Genomic DNA, 25335 nt, shown 5'->3' on the forward strand with positions numbered 1-25335 from the left:
CATCTGAGGCATGCAATACAATCAATTTCGGAAAACGCGCATTTTCTTGTCTTCCGACGCGATTGCAGCACACGGCAAAGACCACGATGCCCACGGTTCGTCTCAACATAATTCTTTGTCGCACTAAAATGTCAATTTCTTTCCCTTAAAATGACTTTTCCGGCTAAATTATAAAATAATCGTGGTAAGCTTTTTGGTTTTCGTGTTTCTCGTTTATTTTTTAATCTAGAAATCATTCTAATTTGGTCTTGGTTTACTTATAATTTGACCATAATAGTAGCGATGTTTACTGATTGACATATCTTTTGTCAAGATAACAATGATTTCAAAGTTAATTATAGTACAGTATCGGATATTATATGCAGCAATGCGTAATTAATGCGCTGTTTAGAGTACACGAAACCAACGTAGATAACCCTATATTCCGGTAAAGAATATATTTAATTTGCTAATTCAAACAAAATCTTAATTGGATTCAACGATAAAAATATTCATCTGTAATTGCAGATAATAATTTTGACTGTGGTTATATAAAAGACGAAATTGTTTTATTAAAACTTAGAAGATACATTTTGGAGAAGTCGTTCGTTTGGCGTCCAAAATGAATTTCTGTTATACTGCACTGCTTTGGTTGTGCTTTTCAGCGCAAATCATCCTGGGAAGTCTTGAGACTGAAGAGTGAGTACATTTTTTAAAGCTACTCCAACCAAAGATAATATAGAACCTGTAATATATTTAACCCATGAATATTTAACTCTATCATAAGCCACGGTATACATACATACATATTTATTTTCCTTTTGATTTACCTAGGAGGATGGAAATACTGAAGGGGAAATATGGGATTCATAGGCCAGGCAATGTAGGGAATTCGGACATAAGATACTAGAGACACCTAGCGGACACCGTAGTCAAAATTTCGTCCGCGTGTTCGTTGGAACTTGGTTAGAAATGCGTGCCGGTTTTAAAATCGTGTTAAATATTTATTTATTTTGTCTTCAAATTAAATAAACATCTCCGAAATTAGTTTCGTAGAATCCAGGTTCGTGTTTCAACTTGTACAAAAATCCTTGTGAATAGAATGAAAAGTAGATATTATGGATTTAAACAAGGTGATTCAAGTTATAGAGGGAAGTTCTTCTATAATTTCGGGACAGACACAATTATGATCCAGTTTCAGCAATACATTATATCATAAGCCTATCAACCCTAAGTTTGAAACGCGCATAGCGCCCTTTGTACCACCACTGGACGGGCGAAAAAGAATAAATCAGGCGATAGTATCGGCACCTGGTAGAGATAAATTGAAGCTTCTTCCTTCCCCCTTTCTCTCTCTACGCACCTCTCTCTTACTAAAGCAGCTGGCATCATGCATTGCGAGACGCGTTACGTTTCTCTTTTCCACCACCGGGTGAATTTAGCGCTGTACTTTCGACAATCGTTAGCTTGAACCAACACTGCCTTTTTATTCAAACTTAGGGTTGATAGGCTTATGATTATATTTAACAGTTGTTTGTACTAGTTTTGATTTAAGTTCTGGGCCAAACTGGGAAGAAAAAGGCTTAATTCCATTTTTTCAAACCGATCGGCTGAAGGTCAGGCGCCACTTTTTTCGCGGCTGAAGTCACTAACCGCTGCTAGTCCATCACAAAGACCATAGCTCTCGAGTGAAATATGTTCTTTATGGAGAAACTTTCCTGTACTTGATTTTTACCATTGACTCTACGGGCGTTTCATATTTCCCCCCATTATCCACATCTGCTGTAAGCAATTTATGGGAGAGTTGGTACTAATTAAACTCTTTGGGCAATAGTTCGATGTTTTGTCCGAGGGGCTAACCACTTCCCGTAATCGGTGTACACCCTAACTGTAATGATTACGTAATCTTCTGTAAACTTTTATACTCATTCATAATCCCGTAATCATTTGTAATCTTCGTACTCATCTGTAATCACACGTAATCATTTGTAATCTTCGTACTCATCTGTAATCACACGTAATCATTTGTAATCTTCGTACTCATCTGTAATCACACGTAATCATTTGTAATCTTCGTACTCATCTGTAATCACACGTAATCATTTGTAATCTTCCTACTTATCTGTAATCACACGTATTCATTGGAATTCCCCGTACTCAATAACTAATATGTAACAATTTTAAAGTTTTGGGTTGCCTGTGTACTCATTGTAATCATTCTGTACTCATCGTAATTGTGTGTACTTATCGTAATAATTCTGTACTCATCGTAATCATGTGTACTCCTTAATGATTACGTAATCGGTGTACAGGCAAATTCTTACTGGTTAGCCCCTCGGTTTTGTCAGATTGTAGATAGAAATAAACTTTAAATGTTTAGTTTCGGTAGGGTCACAAATGTAATTGGTGATAGTCTATAATATTTTTCTATTAATTTGTCACTTTGGGGAATATTTTACTGAGAGTTAGTAACGGAGTGACGCTATCACAAGAAGAAAATCTCTTAGCGCTGCGCCATGGATGAAGGATATGACTGGAAGGCGATACGACTGTATCGCCTTCCAGTCATATCCTTCATCCATGGCGGCGCTGTCAAAGGCTACGTGTGACACGTTAGCAAGCGGACGCAAAAAGGCGACGAAGCCCGTAATGCAGTCTGCCTTGTGAATAGCTCTCACGACGTCAGTAAAACCTTTGCGTGTGAAGAATATGAAGTGTCACATTTATGGAATAATATTATACACTTATGGCAGAAATACATGAACCGAAATTATCAGCGACTGCTTTTTTATTCTGAGGCGTTTTCCCACAGCGCTAGGGGAGGGTGACAAGGAAGCATTCAAATATTTCAACCCACCCGCGGCCAAGGTATATTTTTGAGTGCATGCCGGGTAGAGTATTATGCCATCTAGTGAGTGAAAAATGAAATAGTTCCAGTTGAACGAAGGTCAAATTATCGAACGTATTATAGTCTGCGAACCTAGGCTTACTAGTTCATAGATTGTGAAGTTGTAGTATCATTTAGTATGCAGTCGGAAAGTAGTTTAACTTTTTAAATAATGGAAGAAAACTTAAGAATACGTGATAAATTGATAGGATATTTAAAAAACCTTAACCGCCCGTTTGTTGCGTCAAGAAAGCAGGTTTTTTTTAACTAAATTGATATCTGATATAATGGTAGCTGTAATTCTTTACACTGACTGAAAAAGGTACTTTTTAAGTATTTTTTTAGTCCGTGTTTTTTTAAAGTTTCTCACGGCGGCCACCAGGGTGAGTATTCAAATCTGTACCACGGACCCGTAGATGATTGCATTCCGCGGAGGGGGGGACTACAACCGAGTAAAGAGAGGGGGAGACGGGGAAAACGCCTTTAGTATAAGCGGGATAGGTCGCTGATAATTTCGGTTCATGTATTTCTGCTTATGGTGATAGCATAAATTAATGAACTTTTTATGTTATAGCTTTGAAATTGTGCACACTATATTATAAGTTCCTGCAAAAATAACATTAGAAAAACCTAACCCTTCGGTATCAAGCAGGAATCCATACCTATACTTGGAATGCTTATCGCGGCAGATTTACGTCTCGATGTGCCTGACGGTTTTTTTTTGACGTCACTATGTTAACTTAACAAACAACAACGTGAGAGGGGAGCGCGCGCAGAGGGGATTTGTTTATCTCGTAGGCGGGGCCAAAGCCGTTACATTGATCTTACCATACGCGATACGCCAGGATAAGTATTCCAAGTAGAGGTATGTATTCCTGTATCAAGCTATTAGATCTCTCAAATTTACATTAGAAAATTAAGATTGGCACACTATGAAATAATTTATACTTCATAAGAAAGAATACCTTTCTCCCAATCCACCTCACGGTCTGTTTGTTTTCGTTTACTTGCCTACATGTATGTCATCCGCGAAGTATAAATAAATACATTTCCATTAAAACTCTTTGTATCGCTCAGTAGCTTTGCTTCACTCCGAGAGGGACTTATCAGATAATGCATTATCATAATTTTAACTGTTGCCTTATGGAGTAATTTAAAGGGATTTTCAAGGGAGAGCTGAAGTCCAATTAAAAACGTCATTCGGTCGCATTTACAAGTACCGCTCTGATGACGTTTCAGTGACTTTTTTTAATCGACTTCTGACAGCTCATAGCCTCCTTGAAAGTCCCTTTCAAAAGTTAAAACTAGTGAGGAATTTGACCGTGTTCCCGAGGCTAGATAACACAATCACGTATTTACCTTATTTTGACGCCGCTTGGTATCGTGATGTCGATTTCAACATGACCATCATGGAGGAAAGATAATTGAAGCTCAGAACCATGGACACTGTATCTTTAACCGGACGAAAAAATCAGCTTAAAAGAGGTATCCCCTCTCTGTCCGTTTGCGTCCTACTTCGTATTAGCTGAAATAGTCGGCCGTACTCGATTCGCAGGGCCTTCAAGGTCATTCTAAAGAATGTAAACCCCCATTTAAAACGGAACGTTTTGTCGACCACGTGACTAATTATATGGCCTTGACAGCCCGAAACTTTCAAAATTCTTGAACCTCCCCCCCCCCCTTTACAGAGAGACGGTGGTGGCGGCAGGTGATTTTGTATGGTGGAAGCTACAGCTTTTCCCGTCCGGTTAGAGATACAGTGTCCATGTCAGAACGTACAGAATTTTCGTCTGTTAAGCAGACGCTTTCCCACTGTCCCTATCTTTCCCACTGTCCCTATCTTTCCCACTGTCCCTATCTTTCCCACTGTCCCTATCATTCCCACTGTCCCTATCTAGTGGTGTGATGGGGTCACTGGAGCCTGTGGGGGGCTCCATACCCGGCTCTCAAGGTCATGTGATCGGGGCGCTGGGTCACTGGAACCTCATGGGTGTTCCACACTCGTCATTCTGTGACCTACTAAGGAGGGTAGTTTGCAGTGGAAGAGGAAGCCACTCTAGTCCTCAGCTGTGCGAGGGTGGGTCTCGGGCAGCCCATGGTGTCGCCTTTTGTTGGGCCGTGATGAGGGCGTTTGTTTGCTATATGTGAGGCGGTCAAAATGGCTGTCTCACTGGCCGAACGTTGTTTCGCAAAGCGCACTTTTGTCCGGGGCTGGTTGTTTAGGTGGCCGCTGTAGTGCTTAAGGCGGAGCAGCGGGGTACAAATACATATACTTATGTTAAGCAGACGCTTCATGTTTTATAATACGGAATCGTCTGCTCAACCAGAGAAAATAAGCTTATCACGTTGGCCGCTACGTGACTCTGAAAAGGTGAATTCCGGACGATTTTAATAGCAAATCAAAGCGCGGTGGCAAATGGGGTCATTATCAGTAAATTATTTCTAATCATTCCTAATGGTGTTATGGATTGAAAGTGTTCTTTAAAGGGAATAAAACGTGCAAAGCAATCTTTATGGAAGAGCCCTTCAAATTTCCCTATACAGTGGCGCCAAACATTTTTAAAGCCAAAGGCAAGAGCGGCCAGAGCTGCAAATGTTGGTGTTTCACACCCAATATCTGAGGTTATATTCCCTTTAAGCGTTACTGTGTATACCGATAGAAACGATATTCTTGATGTAAATCGCCTTCTTACTTAATTTCAGGTCAAGTGGTGTTCGTGAGCAATTAGATAATGAGAAGTATCGTTTCGTCATGAACAAAATGGCCAATTTCTTGAATGATAAAAGTAGAAACGACTATCCTCCACAACTTAATGATAAAAGTAGAAACGAGTATCCTCCACAACTTAACGATAAAAGTAGAAACGACTATCCTCCACAACTTCTAGAGGACCATAAGGATTACGAAAATCGTATGGAGAACACGATGATTCCAAGAGGCAGACGAGCCAAACTCGAAGATGGTCGTTTCTTTTTAAACTTTCGATTGTCTTTAATCATCAACTGTTCTTCAAATTGGGTAAACAATTGGACCACTTGTTTATTTGGCGGCCAAAACGTTTACATTCACAATAAAACGCTGCTGTACTTAAAGGAAGAAACACAAATTCCCAGACATAGGAATTGCAACACGACCTACGCAATTGTGCCAAATGCCAGGAAAAGTGACTTTTACTTGAGTGCTATTCTCCATCCAAGAAGATCCCGTCAACTTGAAGAGGAATGCGGTTGTCGAAGAGAAAATTCTACGGATGATCGAGAGGAAATCCGAGTTTTTTGTAAAATTCCCGATTTGAATTCACAATCAGCTTCGGCTAATAATATTATTAATAGCCAAACTTTGTAAAAACCTATGATGTAAACCATAGAAATTATAGCGGGTTTGTTATGAACATCGGCTATAAAAAATGGGAGCGATTTCTTTTATTCATTCATTTCTGTTCTGATTTACGAAATAAAAATGACCATTAAAAGCTGCAGTATAAACAGTTTTTTAATTTTAAGAAATCTTTTAAGAAAAAACTGTGGCGTGAGCGATTTAGAGGTCCTGTAGGGCTACTTGGAGGATCTCTAGCTCGAACACGCCACTACCGGAAAATGTTTATTTTTAGATCACCATTCTATTTATTAGTAATTGTTTTTCTGGTCCATACAACCTACACGACGAAATACATTCGAAAAATGCTCTAGTCGAATGCCCATGAGATGTTTTTAATTTCGTTTGGCACGTAGGTGTGAAAAACGAAATTTATAAGAGGCTGCGACTCCGCCGCCGCCGTAGCGAGGTTGAAAAATTTTCTGCTGCCATCTATGTTTTAGACAAATTAAATACATTTTTTGAATCTTTCAAAATAACGGGTAACTAAACGGATGATTCAAAGGACTTTGTAATTATTTTTAAAACACATTTAACCGTTCAAGTTAGAACTGGCACCACCAGATGGCGAGGGCGGCGGCATTATATAAGTGGAATCAACCCGGGCTTATCTGACCATTTTTAGTATTTTCAGAAAAAGAGGTGAGACGGTATCCATGGGGGGTCACCGATGGGGGTCACTAAGTTCGGGGTATTCGATGGGCCCTCGACCGTTCTTAGATGGATAAAAACGTTGTGTACAACCAGAGTTGCCAGTTGGGCTATTTTCTCGTCCAATTGGGGCTCCTTTTTAAAGCACTACGCGGGAAAAAATGTCTTGGGCGGGAGGCGGATTTCTGGGCTTGTTTTCATGGTTTCGACCGTTTCCAGGAAATAGCGGCAGCGCAGGGGCCCAGGGGGTAATTCTATCAATGAATGGTTAAAATGAGGGGAAAGTTGAATGGAAAACGAAGCGAAAGCGGCATCACAGATCAAGTGATAGAAGTTCAGGCCTTTCATGGGGTAAAAATTATGTGTGACTAAAACCTCAACTCCGTGGGAGGTGGTGTGGAAACGGAATTATCCTACATACTTCCATCAGTTTATACTACTATTCATTGTGTTCGTAAAGCTTGGCTCGTGTGAAACTATTATTTGCGGTCCACGTGACTCACTTGTTGTATCTGTTTTTCTTCGACGTTCACACCCAGAACGATTCTATTTGCAGAGACCTTAAAATTCCAACTTAAAACGCTCATGCCGAGTTTTTAAAGCATTTAGTGTCGGCTCGAGGTAAACTAGACACAAATACGCATATAAGAAGGGAGAAGACCCTTTTACAGGGGTACCGCCATTGTGTGTACATTTTTAATAATCTACTTGTTACTAGATGGCGCTATCAGTTTACAATCAGAAATAACAAAAAAAAAGATAAAACCCGCGAAAGTCTAATTTAAATTGTGGGTACTTAAAAGCTTAAATTTTGTATAACTATATTTTCTAAAATATTTTATATAAACTTTCAGCTGGAAATAGCACTTAAATAATAAAATGTATATTTTTTTTTAATTTTGCGCCAAATTATCTACGCTGGTGTCATCTAGTGTAGAAATACGAAATTAAAATTTTATACTCGATGGCGGTTTCTAATGGTTTGTTTCCCTGAATGTAATATGCGAATTCGTTTGTATCCCTCGCGTTGATTGACTACGACGTTCTTGTTTCGCTATTTTAAATTTTAGCGTCCTTTGCCATTAATAGATGGCACCACGCCCACCATTGAAGTCGATTTTTCGAAGAATACGATAGATTAATTGCCATCTCTAATAACACCAGCCTTATCATAATCAGGGTTGGACATAAGGCACTAGTCAGGGCATTTGACTACTAAAGTAAATGCTCTGACTACTAAAATTAAACCAAATCTGGGAGCTCACTAGTCAGTTTGACTAGTGAAAAATTTACCTTTCATAAATTCATCATTCATCAATCCCAATTTATTAAAAAAAATCACATCATGTAACTCAAGGGATAATAAACTCCTATTTTAATTATGACGGGTAATGCAAAATGTTGGCTGTCCTCTTTGTTTTATACCCCCATTATTACCCCCACTAGTCAAAAACTACTAAAATAAATTAAGATAGGAGGATCACGTACTAATCAGACTGACTACTAAAAAAATATCCTTAATTGTCCAACCCTGATCATAATGCCGGTGGCAATGATAGAGCTGACAGTTGCTTTAAGATCAGATATCGAAAGTTCAACAAATCAGTTCAATCGTTTTTGGCTTACGTAATCACGTAAGCCAATCGGGCGTTTGTCGCGACTCGGTCTGAAAACGTTTCTGCAATTAGTTGTAATTCTTAGAAATAATACCTTTACTACTCCCAAATCAGTTTATATTCATATTTGATGTTTATATTTTTACCTATTTCCGTTCTAACGAAAAGATATCAGACTAATCCTTGGTTATGAAACAAGCCAAGAATATGTTTCAAACGTTGACAATCAAAAGCATATTTGAGCGGCGGCCTTTGACCAACGTCATAACAACGAAGCCCTCGCATCTTAGCGACTAAAAATCAAACGACCAAAAATTGCCGTTGTCGACGTCAAGATTTATTTTAGAGCAAAAACACGAGTGAGGAGTAAAAACGCGAACAAGTAAAGAGACCAAGAAGTGGGGGAGAAAACTAAGCTTTATTGGGGAAAAATATGCGGTACTTCGGCCGATAGGCCTTCAAGGCGAAAAACTTAATTAAGATTTATTTTAAACAAAGGCGACTAATTACCTTTCTGGGCTGAACTCTGAATAAAATGTGAGTGTGTTCCTTTCAGAATTATTAAAAATACGGTGTGATCTGTTAAAGTTATAGCAAAAATGCGTACCATATGGCACACTGGTATAATTACGATACGACCAAAATTCGTAGCTAGAAATATTGGGATCTTAAAATTAAAATCAGGTAAATAGGGCTGTTATACCTCACAATGTATTATGGTACTGTTACGCGCGGTTTTTGAATTTTTATTTTTTAACGCTAGGTGTTAGACGAAAAATGTCAATCAACAAGTTGTAGAGCATACTCGAAAACCTTCAATGATTTTGGTTTGGTCTGAATAGGTCATTTTGTTGAAAAAGTACAAGTTGGTAGGAGGGGGACAAAGCCTTTTCACAACTAATTTACAAAGAAACCTTCCTAAATTGTAATGTTTGTATGACTGCTAAAAATTTACGTTTTTTAAAGTAATTTTTTTTATTGGTAATTAATTTTGAGGAAAAAAAAACCATTTCCAAATGTGCTACAAAATTTTAAAAAAGGAGGTTGTAAGAAGTCTACAAAGATGTCTAGTTTATGCAAACTGAATTTCTTGCATTTTCACCTGGTGATTGTTGTGATGCCTTAGTGTTTGAGCTTGTGGACGAAAATGGACCCGTGTTCTCCTGAAGCTCTTTCCATCCTGTGTCTGAATATGATAGAAATGAGGTTCGAGGGCTCATGAAGTTATAATGGCTGGTAGCCAGAAGCGATGATCGTCCTGATAGTATATGGCATCACCTGGTGAAAGGGAAAAGGCTACTGGATGTTAAGATTTGGTTTGCGCCTGTATCATAGTCGTTCGGCGCTTATGTTATGCGTCTTGGATAAGAGCAATCGGGAACTGAGGCAGCAGTGTCACTCGTGAAGTGGTGTTTTAGGGGCGAAGATGTCGCCCCATTAGCATCTGTGCAGGAGTTGGGAGGTGACCAATCGGGGGGTTTCGGTACTCCATTAGAATGCAGTCGATGCTTTTTCCTTCTTGATGGGCTTTTACCAGTAGGTTCTTCAGTGTCTGTATTGATCGTTCTGCCATTCCATTCGACCTGGGATAGAGTGAACTGCTGGTAATGTGTGTAACACTCCGGCCTTGGTGGTACTCTTTGAATCGAGTGGAGATGAAAGGAGGACCATTATCTGAGACAAGTCGCTGCGGGGCTCCGTGACGTGGAAAATGAGGCTCTAAGAACTTGATGATAGCATCAGTATTCGTGTTAAACAGCTCCTTAGCCTGAATAAACTTCGAAAAGTTGTCAACCAGGATCACAAGCTTCTGGTTTTGATCCTGGAACAAGTCAGCACCAACAGTCTCTCAAGGCAACTCTAGAACCTGATGTGGGTGAATAGGTAGCTGCGGATTTCCCGGATCCCTGGCCCTGCAGATTTCGATAGACACGCGTTTTCCCCTTGGTGGATAGAGTGTAACTGCTTTATGACGTCAGCTCTCAACGTGGTTCGTACTACGAGATTATCTCCTCTGTCGATGAAGCATTCTGCTTCGTACATCTCATCCTGGTAAGCCCAATATGGAATGACATAAACCTATGTATTTGTACCCCGCCGTTCCGCATTAGCACTACAGCGGCCCACGAGACTAAACAGACCGGGACAAAAGTGCACGTTGCTAAACAACGTTCGGCCATTGAGACAGCCATCGTAACTGGCTCACATACAGCAAACAACTGCCCTCACCATGGCCCAACAAAAGGCGACACCGTGGGCTGCCCGAAACCGACGCACTAGAGTGACTTTTTCTTCCACTGCAAAGGGCCAGAAGGAATGATAGCCGATATTAGTTTTTTATGTGAGTACTGCCTGAAGTACAGGATCTTGACGGGAAAGTTCGTTGTTTATCATCTGGGAGTGCCGTCAGGGAATAGTGTTGCCCTTCCATCTCGGTAGTATTTAAACCCGTGTGTGACTGTGAAAGGGCTGCTCGAGTCGATAGAGAGTATCAGCAATTTTGAGAGTTCTTCCAGGGTCATTCAGGAGCTTGAAATGATAGCGCTTGAGCCTCAAGACCATACTCTGCAACTTGGGAGAAAGGAGGTGCATAGGTTTTTGAACAATTGATGTAAGTAGTTTATGATTTGTCTCTATAATGACATGAGTTCCAGCAGGAAACTATAGAGGTGCACTTGGAATGTCTAAGGTTCCATTGGGACGGTGATACGAAAGGGCGTCGAGAAAAAGGCAGGGCTTAATTACGTAAAGTGTAAGACGTAACACGACATTTCGAATTCATTGGCTCGAAGGTTAACGTGAAAAGAATGCGTCGTCATGGTAACAAATAGGCGATCTTCCCGCGCAAAAAAAGGCTTATAAAACAATGGATTTAAAAACCTCAATTTGTTATCGTACTTAATATTTTGAAGTAATTATAATGTTCTTCGCGAAAGAAGTGTAGTGATACTTAATTCCAGGTATTTGTATGGTGGTTATAAAAGAGATAATCAGATAAGCTAATAATATAATAACCATGACTAGGTTTCATGACGAGATTTCGTCGAATTAGGGTAGCGACGCGCGAGAGCTTTTCTCGTGAGTTTTCCCGCTTTAAGACACGCCCGTTTCTACGAGCTTCATCACGGCCGTAAAAATCTTCTTTAGACATATCAAGTGTATACCTATATAGTTTCCTGGTTCCAGCTATATATTTTGTAAAGCGTTCACATGTAAAAAGCACCCCCTAGTTCTTTATCGATCTGAGAATACCTTAGTTGTGTCTGGGTTGGGCTCGTGGATGCATACTCTATAGGTTTATCATCTTGTAAGAGAGCTGCTTTAATGCTAGTTGAACTTGCATCAACGGTAATGCGACATGGGTTGTGAGGATGAAATATCGCCCGGACTGGCGCGGTTGATATCAGAGATTTCAGTGAATCGTAGACAGTCTACATATTCGAGTCCCATTGAAAGATAGCATGTTTCTTAAGGAGGGTTCAAAGCGGAACGGCTTTTTCAGAGTATGATGGAAGAAAGCGGATTATATAGTTCACCATACCGAGGAAGCGCATTAAGTCTTGGGCATCAGCGGGTGGAGGTAAGTCAACGAAGGTTTTTATTCGCTCTGGATCAACTGAAATCTTTTCATGGTTAATAATATGACAGAGATATATTATCCGCTGAACGTTGAGTTGCATCTTCTTCGAGCTGAAAGTGAGGCCATTTTCAAGAGCAGACTGTAAAACATGAGTTAATAAGTCATTGGGCTCTGCGATATTCTTTGCGGCAAGTAGGAAATAATCAGTTGCGATGTAGGTATTCTTAAATTTTTTCAATGGGAAAAGTAATGACATGACTTGTTGAAATACCTCGGAAGTAGTACATACATGTAAGGCATGCGGGAACTTATGGGCAACCGATATAGAGGGAATATCATGCGGTTTTATTTTGATGTGGTACCGTATTGACAATTTACCAATCTGATCGAAAGTATTAGGAAAAGGGTTGATGATATGTCGAGGGTTCAAGTGCCGGACGAACCAAGAATCGATGTTGTGCAGGCGGGCGTGAAGTAGAAAGGAAACTTAACGTAACCATACCCATACCCGGGAGAATATGTTCGGTGTAAGTGACGATTCGGGGCCGCGGCTGCACGATGTGAGGTCGTACTGGTAACTGATCGAAGATGTGCTGGGGTAGAATGTTCACTTGGGAACCGGTATCCAGCTTGAAGGAGATAGAAGTATTATTAAAAGATATAAATTCATACCACTCATCTGGTTTGTCCATAGCGGTGGTAGTGGTGGAGTCGCAAACCACAGTCAAAGTGTGAAGATAAAAGTGTGTGAAGAGTAGTTGGTGAGTCGAAGAAAAAATTCTGACGAACAACCTCCAGTGGCTGTAGTTCCGAAGACGCAGAAAGATATGACGTCGGATAGCGGTCTTGATCGGAAAAGTATTCCTGTGTTGACAGTAGCAAGAGCTTGTAGTAATAGTACGGCAGTAGCTGGACCAATGGCCCCTGCGATGACAATTATGACAAGTAGACCCTGTCGCAGGACATCGGTCTTGGCGATGGTTGTAAATACCGCAATTAGAGCATGAAGGCTGAGTAGAAAGTGGGTGAGAGAAGCGTTGTGCACTCAACGAGCGGCGAGGAACCGTGTATCGCTGGGGAGAATAGGGTTGGCGTGGACCGCGCAAGGAATTTTGATACCCCAACAGTGTAGGTCGATGTGGAGATCGGGATGGAGAACTGAAGTTTATAAGCCGTGGGTACTTCTGGTGAGAAATAGCAGCCAGATCTGATTTTGTCGGGTAAAAAGGTTTTTTCGGAGGTCAGCTTTGTAAATGCCCGCAAGTATCTGATATCGCGCAAGTATTGGTCCAAATTCGTATTTTCTGCAAAGTGCTAAAGAAAATATAACGGGGAGAATCAGGATTATGGTAAGACGCATAATAGACGTCAAATGCTGCGTAAATTGCGGCGAGAGTAGGCTCAGCTTGGTCTTGTGCTATCGGTACAATCAGGTCATCATATACCTTCCAGCCAGCAGAGGCTAAAGTGCATGAAAATATAGCTTTCTGAGTACTTGCAGTTTCCCCAGCAGCACAAAAACGTTGGTCCTACGTCGATGGCATCACAGGGGCCTGACTAGTGGGCAAAAAGCCGGCCCGCTGGGGTCGAATGTCATCTGAGCCCGACTCATCAGAAATACGTTGATCCGACTTAACTTACTGTGTCGTGGACCGACGTTCCGGCGACGGTTGCATTGGATATTGGGCCAACGTTACGGTTTACTTTCATATAATGGTCGGCCCGACAACAGCCAACGTCAGTACGTAATGATTCCCACCTATCAGCGAAACAACATATATAGATATAAATGTCGGCCCGACAACAGCCAACGTTGGTACGTAACGAATCCCATCTATCAGCGAAATAACATATATAGATATAAATGTCGGCCCGACAACAGGCAACGTTGGTACGTTACGAATTCCATCTATCAGCGAATTAACATATATACATATAAATGTCGGCCCGACAACTGCCAACGTCGGTACGTCACGAACCCCACCTATCAGCCCAATAAAATTTATAGATATAAATGTGTCGGCCCGACATCAGCCAACGTCGGTACGTCTCGAACCCCAACTGTCAGCCACCCAACACATAAATATAAAATGAGTCGGCCCGACGAATGCCCACGTTGGTACGTAACAAACCCAAACTGTCAGACCAATAACATATATAGATTTAAATGTCGGTCCAACGGTATTAAAAGTCGAACCAACGCTACATTTCCTCCTGAAATATTAGTAGGTGTGTATGTTTTAAAGAAATGTTTAATTCACTTTAATATTATTTTCAAAAAGTGTTCACAAAAATAGCTTTATTTGTTTTTGCACAAAACTATATAGGAACTCAATCATCACATTAAACGAGTGTTTCTAACAATTAATTAAGATACAGAATACTGACTAATCGTTTTTAGTGAAATTTTTCCGCCAATAACCAAATACGCTATATCTGTACATTTTGTATTCATCGCTATTATTTAATTGAAAAAGAACGGAAAACAAATCAATGCCGTTTAAATTCGTTACATTTTATGGTTCACAAACAATTTAGTTATACCAAATATTTTAATTATGAATCCCCGTCTTGTTTTTAAGGTACAAAATAATTTTAGTTAAGAACAAATATAAACGAATGTTAATTATCATACAAGTTTGAAACTATACGTAATTGACATGAATCAAATGAAAGTCACTAACACACGACTTACACAATGAGTTCAGGTACTTAAAATTTTATATATGCCTATGTGTGCAATATAGAAGTAACCAAAAGGCAGCGCTGCTAGCACTACAATTGAGAAAAACATAATTATCAAACATCGCACGTGTTCCTTTACACTTGTAGATCTATGCTATGTAGACATTAACATTGAATTATTAAGTTTAGTTTTCTTCATTGTCTGGGATTCCATGAGTTTTAAGATGCGAATTTAGGTACCTTCCAATGCGACCACCATCACGATCTTTCGCGTATTTAAAATTTTAAACCACGACTTCATTACAGTTTCTACTTCAGCTTCTTTTACCAGCTGAAGATTGGTTGAGAGCCTAACAGCTTCTGGAAATAAATCATTATTTAAGCGATTAGTTTAACCACAACCGAAACTTAATGGTTTCTGTATTTAATATTTTCTGATCGTTTTCGTACCATCATTATTTCTAAATCATACGTTTTTGGCAGTAATATTAAACTTAAACTCCCTTTTCTTTCTATGGTGAATTAGCCATTTAGATTACCATAGAGCCTCTAGTGGCCAATGCGAGAAGCTCGCGTAGCTACTGGATTTACGTCATCTAACACACTAAGCCTCTGCTAGACTGGGAGTAGACGACCTTAGCAGACGGAAATCCAGTAGCTAAGCAAACTTCTCGCAGTGGCCGCTAGAAGGCTCTATCGTAACCTAGGTTTTCACTAGTTCTAGGTAAAGCGAAAGTGGGACTAACTTTATTATTTAAAAAAAGCTGCTACTTTAGGGCCTTGAAGTAGCAGTTTTTTTTTAAAAAATAATTTATAATTAACAATGGCTCCAAGTTTTAATATTTATGGGACTAACTTTCTTGTTTTAGAAAAAGCGCCGAGAAAATGACTCCTCTCCAAACGCAACTAAAGGGCCACTTCCCCTATTTACTTCTGATAATACCCTATATTTAAAGTCCAAAGTCTGAAGAAATTAAAAAAATGATATTTTATTTTACCCTTGGAAACGTAAGTTTTTAAATATGCTTATTTCCAACACTGTTTGGCGATAGTTTTCGACTATTTCTTTTGATACGCTTTTTTCATATTAACTACCCTATTCAATTACTTCCTGTGAGCATTGAGCGTCAGCTTTGTCGTCTGCTTATAGATATAGGGCTTTAAATTAATTGTGTCCTATTGGTTTTATCCCCAAATTGACTTCTTATATTTTCCTATATTTCACTGATATGTTATATAATTCCTATTAAGGATTTTAAAACATTCTGTAGTCACCATCCTAATTTTGAAGTTAACAATTTCCTCAATTTCTATAAATACAGGTTTTATTAGGTGCAGGTGCTAGAATTTGTCTAAGAATTGCTTGATTATGGATAGTGGATATCATAAATATTTGTTATATTCAATATGACAACGCTGCACTAATTTGAAGATTACGCCACCCAAAACCTAAAGTTTTAGCTAAGTCATATAAGCTCGCAAATCAAACTATCTTACCTTTTATGTAGCTATTACATACATGTAGTAATTCTAAATATTAACAACTTAACATTTAATAATATTTTATATCATTAGAGTATTCAATTCAACGTTATTACCTGCTCATAAAGTTTACACATGCATCCAAATTGTCGTACCGACGTAGTCTAGATTATCTTTAGTTCATTTGCAGTGCTGCCGACTTATAAAGAGTTTACCTGCCAACTATTGTATAAGAATAGCCCAAAAAGACTGAAAAATTTTAATAAAAATAAATCGTGACATTTAAAAACATTTAAAAATTTGCATGATTATTATTTTTGATCAAATATGTGCGTAAAATCCTTAGATATAGTACATTTTCGCACATTTATTGCTAATAAAATCGAAATGATTATTTCTTCAGCCCAGTTTAAAAAAAAAATCCCGACGCTGCCGCGACGACTTCCCAACGCAACTATTTTCCCTGGTTAAGCCCCTCGTCAAATCTTTCAGGTTTAAATATTTTAATCTGACTTCTAAGGCAATTCAATGTATTTTACGTGTAATTTAAATGCATATTTGAGAAATATATGATTTATCAATGTGCGAGTTGGCCCAAAGTAGGTATGACTCATTTTGGTTTTTAAATATGACCACGTACCAACTATCACAGATGCACACAAAAATGACCAATAGCAGACCGGAAATGGCCATTTGCACAAATCTCCCGACACAGTAGATGTTCGGAAGTTTATAAACAATAAAATCCGAAAGTATATTTTTCGCGCAATTGTAAAACATGAATACGACGTAGGCGCGATGACGTCCCAACGATACCATGTCAAAACCCAATAATTTTCACTGGTTTTGCCCCTCGTCAAATCTTTCAGATTTATATATTTTAAATCTGACTTCTAAGGTAATTCAATGTATTTTACGTGTTATTTAAATGCATATTTGAGAAATATATGATTTATCAATGTGCGAGTTGGCCCAAAGTAGGTGTGACTCATTTTTGTTTTTAAAAATGACCACGTACCAACTATCACAGATTCACAAATAAATGACCAAAAGCCAACTAAAAATTTACCATTTGCAATGGTCGCATTTAGGTCGGCTGTCGACCGAGACCATTAACCGACTTTCCAACCATTTCCCTACCAAACACCGACTAGACTGTGCTGCTGGGGTTCATCCAGTAGTTTCATGGCAGCAGCAAAAATCTTGAAATCGTCTTTGTAAGGTGCCCAACCCACAGCAGGATTGAAGGGTCAAAATGATCTGTGCTTCGGAAGGCAGAATGCATCGCCATGGCTTAGGAGAGGTGCATAACATAAATAACGTAGAGTTTGAACTTTAACTATCCCATGTTGTATTTAGGTATAAAATACTAATACAGTATAATGATAATTAAGATTTATTACTTACGAATGGACGCTTCAATAAAAGATACTCGGTTTCTACTCCCCTCTCCAAATTCTTCTGGGAAGGAGCTATTTCCGGTCGGTCGGTTAAACGGTTAGAATGGCTAGCCACCAAGTCATATTTAGCCAAATTGGAAACGCGTTTTTGCCCTCATTAGAATTTTGCGTCAGGTAAGAAACGCGTCGGCTCACGTGTATAAGGAACATACTAATGTTTATTTTCGATAATATATTTTAAGGTAACATATATAATGTTTTTAAAACTAAGTATAAGAAGATAATAATATTATTATTATAATCCTCTTGTGGTATAAATAATTAAAATTATATGTAATATTTTTATAATACCAGGCAATTTTAAAGCTTCTCATAGAGGCAGAGTTAATTCATTTCGTATAAAATTATCTTTTGGAAAAAAGATGAAAACTCATTCCTTTAGAACTAAACGTATTACTTTCGCATTACGGTATGCAACAAGTGTTTCCTTTTAACCAGGTAACTTTTTGGCATGTTAAGGCTTAGCAATAAACTGATGTTACGTTCGAGAAAGTTTCCAGCTTTCTAATATTTCACCAAGCACTATATAAATAATAACTTATGAGTCCTGGCTGTCGGAAATATTACTTCTTGGCAATTTCTGGGAAGATGTTTTATTTAAGCGCCTATTGACTCCGCTGCTCTGCTTAAGCGAGGGTGAGTTTATATAGTGACTAGACCCGGAAGTACAAAAGTCGATAAGAAAATAAAGGGCGTGAAGCGCCATCTATTACAGCAGCTATATATTTTGATCAGTTTAATTAATTATGACTTTTTAATTTGTTGGTAGCAGTCGCTAGATCATTGGCGCTACATCGGAAAAGCTAGCGCCGTTACGACACCTAGACTCGTTTCGGTCGCGAATATTTAATTTAGTTCTGTAGTAGTGTCAGAATATTGTTTAATAATTTGTGTGTATTCTTCACGATTATCACGAAATCAACTTAAAAATAGAATAGTTACCCAAACCATAGATAATATAAACATCGTACCCCGAGGTTCGTAAAACTGTGCTGGCACTAAGCGCTTGTTAATAGCATATATAGTTACCATGCCAACCAACTATTAAAAAGACTACAGCCAACTTTCATGACGAGCTGCTCGCGTAACAGCACGTCATCAAACTGGTAATTTTCTTTTATTAGGTCGTGTACCGAAAGTGGGTAAATGCTTCGTTACAAATTCGTCAATCGGCGAGCTCTCAGAACTCGAATCTAGGGTACGAGCATCAGGGCCGGATTAAGACTTTGGCCCAAGTTAATTTTGGTGCCCCCCTTTCAATAGCGAGCGAAGCGAGCTAGGCGCTTCCTCAATTTATAATTGAGAAATGGAAGGAAAATTCATTTTGCTGCCAGATTTAGTATGTCGTCAGACGTCAAGGGCTAGACGGCTGTCCGTCAGAGAATGTGACAATCAAACGTTTTTGGTTCATAGGGGTGGACGCATTACTAAAATAACTCCGGAAAATATTTTGTGAAAAGCAAATGATTAAAGTTTTGTACTTTAACTTTTTTCGAACCCTCTTGGTGCCCCTTGTAGGCTTGGTGCCCTAGGCCCAGGCCTATTCGGCCTATTGGTTAATCCGGCCCTGACGAGCATATGTAACATAATTACACATAAGTATGCCACTAGCTATATTTCTTCACTAATGGTTTGTTTCACAGATATTGCGTCATCCGTACCCTACGTAATATTTGACGTCATCTAACATCAATTTATCAAATGCTGATTATGCCGTCGCTCAATTAGCTCTACTTCTGATAATCCGACGGCCATTATTTTAGTAAACAAACCGGTTTGAACAACCAAGGCTTAGGAGCTAAAATGAACTACAATATACTGTATTAATGCAATTAATTAAGTTTTCGGAGACTCACGTTCTAAAATAAATTTGCATTGTCAAATAAAAGAAGCAGGTTTATTGAAAAAATAGTTGAAATTCAGGTTGAGCTTTTCTGGGGCATCTACCAGTTTGAAGTCTTTGCAGATTCTTTTGAGCCTATGCCTAACTCTTCTAGGCTGGGTACAAGGTTAGTAAATTTTAGGCTATAAAAGGTTGCCTCGATACGCTGTGGTTGCTAAGGGCTAAGGTTGGTAACTTCGTTGCTAACGAACATCGTGATGTCAGTGAGATGAGATCCTATTGAAAATCAATGGGATCTCATCTGGGTGACGTCAGCAACAGACGAATTTTGGAGGCAATCCAAAAATTCTTTCAAACCGTTTCTCGATCGAGACCCCGTTGGGCTGGGTATTGGTTTTAAAAACGCTGGGGGAATAAAACACTTCGACGACTTGTTCCATTTTCGGAAAGTGATCTCTGAACCGAATCGTGTGGGTCATTTCCCCCAATCTTTTCTTTTTTAAACTACTCGTTATTTAACTTGATACGCACTGTAATGCCTTCAGGTATGATAATTAAAAGACATTAGGTTAATAATACAAACATCATTTATTATTCCCGAGGATAAAACACTCGCTACATAGGTACCGTCTCGAGCCTCTAGCACCTGTACTGTGTTCACTTATCACATGCTAGATGGCGGTAGTAGACTAGGCGCGGTTTTCAAATATGACACTATTACAATCCTCCCCTTCTTACAAAACTGGAATTTAGACAATTCAGAATTTAATGATTATCACAGATAGACTTTTATCTTAGTGTTTGTTGAGAAGGTTGTATAGGTTTTGGAGTTAAATGGTTTAGTTAGTATTCTGTAAAGTGACTACATAATCTACATTTCCTCAATTAAAAATCGTGGAAGACGACGATTTTCACGAAGCGGGTATCGGCGTTCAACTGCAATGTCCGGCTGGGGTGTGGGAGCTGCGTCGTTTGGCGGATCTCTAGCTACGTCCTCCTCCCCGTGTAACTGAACCGGACGAACAGGAGGATGGATTTGAACAGGATCCTCGTCAGCGAAATTGTCGTGCTGTCGGTTTGGATGGGTAGCGTCGCCCTGAAAGTGTCTGAAAAAACTTTGGTTACGAGTAATAGTTCGTTGCATATTGCTGGCAGTAACCATCGATCCCTTGGCTTTGGTCACAACCAGAACATCTGGTGCGATTGTTGGTGAAAGTTTGTTTTGCTTCTGAGTTTTGACTAGGACACGATCCCCGGTAGTAAAAGGTTTAGCCGGGTGATGTATTTGACGATCGGCATGATGTTTCATACGATCTTTAGCTTGGGTGTCATTTTGACGTAACGAGTAGATGAGTGTGGTGTAGACCGATAATTCAATAGGAATTGATGAATCGAGTCGCGCCAGTTGGTTTGTTCGATGGAAGCTGTTTGCAAAGACTTCTTTAAAGTGCTTTTGAGGCGTTCCACGAGGCCATTAGCCTGAGGCCACAGCGGTGTTACGCGGCGGTGGTGAAATCCAAGTTATTTCGAAAAGTTCGCAAATTCGAAGCCATTAAAAGGTGGTCCATTATCACTTCGAATAGTGGTCGGGATGCCAAATGTGCAAAACAACCGTTTTAGTATGGGTATAACTCTATCACCGGAAGTTGATCGTATGATTTCGACGATAGGAAATCTGGAGAAGTCGTCGACCAGAACAAGCAGATATTCTCCGCTTGGAACGGGACCGACGAAATCGATAGATACACATTGCCATGGTCCGTTGGGCTATGGAGATGGAGTAATTGGGTCTCGTTCATTTGGTTGACTGGTGGCTTGGCAAGCGAGACAGTTGTTCACTTTTGACTCTACTAAACTATCCATTCTCGGAAACCAAACTTTGCTTCGGAAAAGTTGTTTAGTTTTTGTTGCACCTTGGTGTCCTTCGTGGGCCAGATCTACAGTGGTTTGGCGAAGTGATGATGGTAGGACGACTCTTGAACCACGCACGAGTACGCCGTTTACTACTGAAAGTTCCTGTTTGATATTTTCCATAATGTCGACATCTGTGCGACAGAGAGTTTGAGGGGAAAATAAGTCAATGGGTAAACGCCATTCAGTTAATTGCAAAAATCGTATAACTTGCTCTAAGGTGTGATCTTCACTGGTGGTCTTAGCGACTTGGGCGAGAGTCATGGCTATTGGAATGAATCGTTGTAAAACGTGGGGAGCGTAGACGTCTGCAAGATTTGATTCTCGACATGGTACTGAACTAGTTTGTGGTGAACGAGATAGGAAATCGGCTGGGTTATTAATCCCCTTTTCATATCGCGTGACGTAGTCATATCTTTGCATTCTCAAACGCCAGCGTTCGATCCGAGCTGGTGAGTGAGGATTAGTGGTATTAAATACGAACTCTAGAGGTTTGTGGTCGGTGATTATGGTAAATTGCTTTCCATATAAATATATATGGAACTTTTCACAAGACCACACAACTCCTAAAGCCTCCTTTTCGGTTTTTGAGTATTTCATCTAGGTTTGAGTTAGGGCGTGACTTGCGTAGGCGACAGTTCTACGTTGTCCGTGGTGGTCCACTTGTACCAAAATTGCCCCCAACCAAAACGGCTCGGCGTCGGTATATACTTCCGTTGCTTTGTTTGGATCGAAAGAAACTAGGGATCTGTCGGAAGTTAATTCTGCTTTGATTTTCTCAAAAGCGTTAATTTGGTCCTTTCCCAATTCAAAGATGGCGTCTGTTTTGGTAAGCCGGCGAAGTGGTTCGGCGATTGTAGAGTAATGCGGAAGGGAACGAGAGCAGAATTTTACCATACCCAAAAAAACTTCTTATTTCTTTAGCTGATTTGGGGGGTGCGGCGTTCTTCAGTGCCGATACTTTAGCCGGGTCCAAGGTCAATCCTTGATCACTGATGATCATTCCAAAGCAGGATAAGGAACTTTTGTTGAAATCGCATTTATCCTTGTGTAGGGTAAGCCCATTTCGCGATAGAGCTTGAAGAACTTTTTCTAGAGTTGAATCATGATCAGTTTGGTCAACGCCCCCAAGGATGATGTCATCCGTCATATTCAAAGTTTGTGGTATACCACTGATTACTTCGCGGATTCTGCAAGAGTTTTAGCATCCTAGGGCTGCCAATGGTATTAGAAAAGCTCTCAGAAATTATTTTCTGCTAAGATGTAATAGAATTCTGCCAAAAAAAAAGAAATTTTATAAGATATCTTCAATGGGCCTTATTCGTATTGATATCAAACGTCGGGTTTTTTAAAGCTATATGAAGGGACAATGGTGAAGCAGAGTTAACAGACGCTATTTTAGCCGGGTTGCCATGATATTTTCAGTCTAATTTATTTCTTATTTGATGTCAAAATTATTATCGCACCCAGGTTTTCACTTCACATTTTAAGTGATTTTCTAATTAAATTAACTTGATAAATTTTCTTGATGTTAACTATTTATGAATTCTGAGATCACTGCTAATTATAAAATAGGTAAATTATTTTAGCCACGTTTACTATTCCTCCGTTTGAACCCATAGAAATCGGATAACAAACTAGAACGATTTTTAAAATTTTGTCGCGTGGTCCGTGTCCAATTAGAACTTTTAAAGAACCGTGCCTTTGGCCCATGCTTTTCGTTTGGCTGGCAACGAAAGTTACGCCATCAGCGCCACACTAGTGAACTAGTGAACATCGCCTAAGATGGCCGACTTTAGCTCGCCGCTAACGCGGTTTTTTTGAAATCTTTATAGCGACTTATGTTTAATTAAAGTTGAAGAATGGCTCAAAATTGCGTAATTAAATCGTGTAAGTTAGAGTAAATACACAAAAGAAAACATATTTTCACAGGTTAGTGTTAGAAATAGTTTTCTTTTTACCATAATTTCCAATACATACTTTGCACCGAATTGAGGGGCCTATGGTCTCCAAGGAAACTGGGAGGGCGATCAAAAATTCAAACCATTTCGCGCGTAGCTACTAAATAGGTAGCCATTTTATTGGTAATCTTGTCAAAAGCTACAAAACGTATTAGATTTATGCTTTAAAATTTTAAATGGGCCCTAAACAAAGCTTGATAAGATTCTAAGGCCGGGTTATTTAAATAAAATATCAAATTACGACAGAAATATCTACGAAAAGAAGTTGACAAAGCTTATCAAAGTTAGGCCTTTGCGGTCATCCTTTTTACAATTACCTTCGCTATCGAATAAAATAAACAATTTTCACTCTCCCTTGGTAATTGAACTACTCGAACAATTTTTAACCAGGCAGATAACCATTTTTAACGTGAAACTAATTTCTTAATCATTTGAAAATAATTGAAATCCGCAAACAGACGATTGAAACTGTTAACCCTCCCGTTTTACTAAGAAATCTACACCGGCAAAATGGCGGCCTAGAACCGTTCATTCTTGCTCAAATTAAATATATATTCTTGGTTCTTATATCTATACTTGGAACTGCGTCATTGATGACGTAGGGATGCAAACTATGTATCGCTAAGAACGCGCTAGAAAACGCGTTTCTTTCAAATCATGGAAAGCTAGTTTTTTTAATACAAAATTAAATATGGTTCAAAATTGCGTAACTAAACAAAAACATATCTTTTCACAGGTTACTGTTAGAAATAGTTGTTTTACGCGCAATAATAATGAGGGAAACCGGTGCACAGTAATTGTTTATCGCGAATATCTACGTTAGTATTGTATGTACGGCTATAAATCCAATTACGAACATTAGGGCTCGGTTATTTCCTACAAAACATGTTCTATGAATATTTTACATACGAGCAATCGTTGTATCGTATTCGCGGTTTTAACGTTGTACCCGAAATGCTTCTTACAATTTTGCGCTTTGAAAGGAAAACACGACACCGATGAGACTTTTCGACGCGAGTTAATCAAACGTATAAAAATTATATTAATATTTTAAATTAATATAAACCATGTCCCCTCGGAGAGGTATTACAATCACCGTGTCTGTGGGTGTGTGTGGGTGTGTCTGTCTGGGCTGCGAACGCGTTCGCATTTTCGGAGCAAAGTGTAATCGCTGGGTACGCAGTTTCTTAGAATCGGGGAAAAGGTTTTTCCAAAAGCGCCCTCTTTTGGTCATTGTCCTGTAGACCTCCAAGATGGATGACATTTTCTGTGTTGGCCAACCAGACTTTATATTTTCTTGGACACTCTTAGAATGGGATCTGACTTCGTGAATTGTTCCAATTTCTCGACTGTGATTGAGCCTTCGTCCATCCCCCCGCATGATAAATACGACTCCACTGGTACTGGGGTATTTTCAACCTCTGTTGGGAGCGGTAACTTGCTGAGTGCATCGGCATTGGAGTTCGAGCTACCCTTCCGGAATCGTATTTCATAGTTGTATATAGCTAACACGAAAAGACCAGCGCTGAATTCTTGCTGCTGTATTTGGAGGAATTTGCTTGCTACTTGCCAATAATGTTATCAGGGGCTGATGGTCAGTGTGTAAATAGAATTTTTTTCCGTACAGGTAATCTTTAAACTTGATTACTCCGAACACGATGGCAAGCGCTTCTTTCTCAAGTTGAGAATAATTCCTTTCTGCTTACGTGAGGCGTCTTGAGGCAAAGGATATTGCCTTTTCAACTCCATCTTTTACGTGTGAAATCACTGCTCTCACACCAATTGGTGATGCGTCACAAGCAAGATGACCATCTTTGGTTATGTCATAATGAACTAAAACCTTTGATTGAAGAATTGACCCTTTGACTTCACGGAAGGCGTTTTTGTTGTGCTTCCCATTTCCA

The 25335-nt window shown here is 39.4% G+C and overlaps 1 protein-coding gene across 2 annotated transcripts; it reads left to right on the plus strand.

Annotated features, from left to right (window-relative positions):
- The first annotated feature begins 576 nt into the window (after positions 1 to 576).
- On the plus strand, positions 577 to 6340 carry LOC149967497 (uncharacterized). 2 transcript variants are annotated; one of them, XM_090172657.1, is made up of 3 exons: positions 577 to 678; positions 5570 to 5885; positions 5961 to 6340. In XM_090172657.1, the coding sequence occupies exons 1-3, from the start codon at positions 602 to 604 to the stop codon at positions 6210 to 6212; spliced, it is 645 nt and encodes a 214-aa protein (XP_090028783.1). In that variant the 5' UTR covers positions 577 to 601; the 3' UTR covers positions 6213 to 6340. The 2 variants fall into 2 exon arrangements, with proteins under 2 accessions (XP_090028783.1, XP_090028775.1); XM_090172649.1 differs by having other exon boundaries at positions 5570 to 6340.
- Positions 6341 to 25335: the final 18995 nt, after the last annotated feature.

Source organism: Leiobunum rupestre, chromosome 1, assembly GCF_980474605.1.
Source record: "Leiobunum rupestre chromosome 1, qqLeiRupe1.1.hap1, whole genome shotgun sequence".
Lineage (NCBI taxonomy): Eukaryota > Metazoa > Arthropoda > Arachnida > Opiliones > Sclerosomatidae > Leiobunum > Leiobunum rupestre.